The sequence below is a fragment of the Dendroctonus ponderosae genome, unplaced genomic scaffold, assembly GCF_020466585.1.
Source record: "Dendroctonus ponderosae isolate FM_Combo_2020 unplaced genomic scaffold, Dpon_F_20191213v2 Dpon_F_20191213_7, whole genome shotgun sequence".
NCBI lineage: Eukaryota > Metazoa > Arthropoda > Insecta > Coleoptera > Curculionidae > Dendroctonus > Dendroctonus ponderosae.
This window is the reverse complement of record NW_026018916.1, coordinates 12,620,965-12,625,186: the sequence shown is the minus strand read 5'-3', so window position 1 is coordinate 12,625,186 and position 4,222 is coordinate 12,620,965. Positions and strand designations below refer to the sequence as shown.

At 33.8% G+C, this 4,222-nt stretch overlaps 1 protein-coding gene across 1 annotated transcript; it reads left to right on the top strand.

Moving 5' to 3' along the window:
• The first annotated feature begins 822 nt into the window (after positions 1–822).
• LOC125505184 (integrator complex subunit 3 homolog) lies at positions 823–2,347 on the top strand. Its single transcript, XM_048668473.1, has 2 exons — positions 823–1,006; positions 1,149–2,347. Exons 1-2 carry the CDS (start codon positions 932–934, stop codon positions 2,007–2,009), a joined length of 936 nt encoding a protein of 311 aa, XP_048524430.1. The 5' UTR covers positions 823–931; the 3' UTR covers positions 2,010–2,347.
• The last annotated feature ends 1,875 nt before the right edge of the window (positions 2,348–4,222 follow it).

The following is a 4,222-nucleotide window of genomic DNA, read 5'->3' as shown; positions in this document are numbered from 1 at the left end:
CCAACCTTGTAACAAAACAAGGAGCAGATTGAACATCACAGAACGGGGAGATTTGAGATTACTTCTTACAAAACTGAAGACAAATATGGATATGCTGCCAATTCATAAGTACATCCGTCTCATTAAAAGTATGAGTATGAAAAAGTATTGTTAATTTACATTTCAGAGTTCATTGTTGACTGTTTGTAATAATAAATGTTTATAATTTTGTATAACCACAAGTATTATTTTAATAAATAGGACGCAAAAAAATGTGGAAATGTACCAGCAGGGGCCTACCGAAAATAGCAAAACTGTTAAAGTGGTCCACGAGAAAAAAAAGTTTGGAAACCACTGATCTAGATATTATCAAAAAAAAAAAATTCAATATTTTTCTCGTCCAAGTGAGCCCCTTTCACCCCTTAAAAGGAATGGCGACAATTTTGAATCACCCTGTATTTATATTACACCGTCAATGTGTACTATTTAATGACGTTCTCGGTGCTTGTTTTTGAACGAATTCCTTAACTATCTTTAAAAAAATAGTTTAATAAACATGCGATCGACTTATTATTTTACATGCCTAAAGTGCCATTTCATCATATACCACAATTTCGGTTTGTCCTTCGCACAAAATTTAATTTTCCGATTTCAAATTAATTCAATTCAACTAATCACATTACTTTTAAATTAATTACTTTTTAATCGGTAGTAGGCAAGATGAACTGACTTGTACTCCATTCCACACAAGATGGCCTACCACAATCATTCAAGATCGGAACCGACCGACCGAGCGGAATAGGCAATCGTGCATTTTCGGAAATGTGAGTCACGTATATATGAACGCGCGCTTCATTTTCACAAACATTTGCTGAGAAAAGCGCCATGCCAGCTTCGGCTTACTCGTCAATCGTGAAAAAATTATATCTGCTGTTAAAATAGGATCCACGACATGGAAGCGATGTCGACGGGCTGTTTTAGGCTTTTTTTAACGACTTCCGTGGAAAATAAAGATGATACAGAAGAGGTAAATCCATTTAATACGTTTTAGTAGCAGTGCTGGTGCTTTGTCCGCCATTGTAAATCTCGCCCTGTCAACTTCTTTTATTTGTGTTTTCATCTGTCAGCCGATTAATGGCGCTTAATTTAAATTATTTTTTGGTTTCCAGAAACTTTTGAGGAGTTACCAGTTTTTCCAAAGTGTTCGCGGTGACCTTAGTGATAAAGATGCTCACGAGGCCCTGAACAAGGCGTTACTCAAGGAGAAAGGTTACGAGGAAGTGTCGTTTGGACTGTTGGTGTCAATGTTAACCGAGCCCCACAATGCGGCCCGAAGTTACAGAGACTTAACGCTTATTACTAGGGATGGTTTTGGTCACGTAGTTACCAATCTTTCCCAACTCGTGTTGGATAAGTATTTGCGGTTTACGGACATAGTGCGGCAGCAGCTGTTATGGCTTCTTCGTGAAATGATCAAGAACAATGTAAACAGTGTGGATAATTTGTGTTGGAACCTCATGCGGCATGCTGCAGGGGGAGATATCAGCCCCAAAAACTTGAACCTAGTGGAATCCTTGCTCGATGTTTTCATCGAGTTTCGAAGTTGGTTAGACAAATTTCCCATTTTAATAGCGTCAGTTGTTTACACTTATCTGAGGTTAATTGAAGACCATCATGCACCTTTCTTGGCCGCCCTGAGACAAAAGGAAGTCAACTTTGTTATAAGTATTATGCGAGAACATTTTCAAGAGTGCCTGGTCATTGGACGGGATCTAGTGAGGCTGCTGCAAAATGTTGCTAGAATAGCAGAATTTGACTTATTATGGAAGGATATGCTTTTAAATCCAAAGACTTTAAGCCCTACTTTCTCAGGTAAGTTTCGTTTGCAAATTTGTACTCTTTTCCATATTCTGTTTATAAATACAGTAACTTCTCGATACTACACCCTACACTACTACTGGTTAAATGGGTATTTTTTAAAAGCAATTTTTGTTACATTATATATATGTTTCAATACATTTTCGAATTAAGCTTCAAAAGTTGAGCTGAACTTATCGTCAAAAGCTAAAAAGTTTCTTTACAAGTGCAAAGAGTTTCGCTTAACAGTCAGGCACAATTTTTAAGGGGAAAAAGTGTTTTCAAAATGTTGCTGTGGGTTTCACAATTTCCTAAACCTTCTCTGTTTGTTGTTCATGGAATAAACGAAAAAAATGCATTTGGTTGGTAAAATTTATTTTCGTTTCAATCCATTTATGACTTCACCGAACTGACTTGCAAAGATATGTGATTTTCCTTAAGAATTCTTATCACTCTTACACTTAAGCAGCGAAATATTTTTTATTGTTCATAATGTACGCCACGCTGATGTTTTATTGCGACAAATTGCAAGAATTTTATTTAGATAGTGAGAACATTGACTGTTTTGTCAACAGCCTAATTTCTAAAAACTCCGTCCTAATTTAGAAACATAAGTAGGTTTCATTGTTCTCTTTTGATCTGAAAAGAAGAAATTCGGACGCTTACACTCGAACGAAATATTGGTTCTTTCATTTACTTAAAATATTCCGATTTATTTTCCTGACTGCGTGTACTTGTTATGATATTCCTATCTTTCCTGGGTCTCAGCCAAAGTGTGAAGTAAAAATTTTGAAACATCGTTTGTTTCATTACGTTTCGGCGAGACAACAGCGCCATCATCAGATTTAAAATTTTACACACACTACAAACACCAATTCACAATTAAAACATGTATAAAAATTATAATTTACAAGGTGTTAAAACATTCATCAGTTTTTGAGGGAAAAAAAATGTTTTTTTTTGGGGGAGCAAAACACCGGAAAACTCATACTACGTAAACTTAGAAAAAAAGTTAAAACTGCCCTTAGTACAACTTTTTGCGTTGAATCCCATAACCTATCACTCGTTATCATAGTCAACTTGGTTTACGAGATAAAAAATAAAATTATGGTTTTTTAAATGGTAGTCATAGTTGGCTGTGGACTTTTTTTAAAATCCTTATTTTGTTCTAAATTTGACGATATAATGGTTTGTATGTTTTTCTCCTTTTGTTGCCGTAAAACTTCAAAAGAAGATAAAAAATATCTAGTAGGCTATGGAAACAAGAACTATATTATCACACAAAGCACAAAACAATAATGAATCGTTTAAATTAAATGTTAAAATTGACTTCCGTTTTCGTACAGGCATTTTTGGTCATCTTCACATTCAACTGGTGAGTTGTGTATCATGTTGAAAATATGCCAATTTTGATACGATGCTAACGGAGAACTATTCAACATGTCTTCAAGTTCATTTGGTAAAAAGTGTAAATATATTTCCATATTTAAATTGTTATTATAAAAGAATGGACCAATAAGTTTATCACTAAAAATGCCTCACCAGATATTCACAAAAAAAACACGTTGATCTCGCCTATTTTCAATTAGATGATGATTTTAATTAGCGCAGTAAACATGATTGTGTCTCTTAATTATTTCATTTTTGTCTTATGCTTTGTGTGATAATATAGTACTTGTTTCCATAGCCTACTACACATTTTTTATCTTCTTTTGAAGTTTTACGGCAACGAAAGGAGAAAAACATACAAACAGTTATATCGTTAAATTCAGAAAAAAATAAGGATTTTAAAAGACCCACAGCCAACTATGATTACCATTTCAAAAAACATAAGTTTATTTTTTATCTCGTAAATCAAGTTGACTCTGACGAGTGCTAGTTTATTGAATTCAACGCAAAAAGTTCTACCAAAGACAAAAGTAACTTTTTTTTTCTAATTTGAGCAGTTTACGAATTATATGATAATTAAAAAAGGGATATTTCTAGGATATTTGCCTTTTCAGAATATTTCAGGAACCAAGTCGGGTACCTAAATTTAGAAAACGAGGCAATCGAATTCTGCCCAATTTTGCCCATTTAACGGATTCTCTATCTTTAAAATGTAGAAGTTACCCATACAAAGATTCAGAAAATGGCCACCCTGTATATCACTACCATATATTCCAGAAATCAAAACCCAAAACTGACAAAATGTATATACCAAATACTGTATATAGAGTGAATTGTTTAGAATGTGATAATACATATATAGGACAAACTAAACTATATTTAAAAAAGAGAATGTACGAACATAAATACAGTCTGGGAAATACTAGTGAAAATAAAACAGCATTAACACAACATGCACACCAAATGTTACATAATTTTGATTTTGACAACGCAGATA

Excerpts from the sequence above, each read along its gene's own strand:
- LOC125505184 (XM_048668473.1), top strand. The coding sequence starts at position 932 with ATGGAAGCGATGTCGACGGGCTGTTTTAGGCTTTTTTTAACGACTTCC. Across the intron at positions 1,007-1,148 it reads ATAAAGATGATACAGAAGAG|AAACTTTTGAGGAGTTACCA; the intron begins GTAAATCCATTT and ends TTTGGTTTCCAG.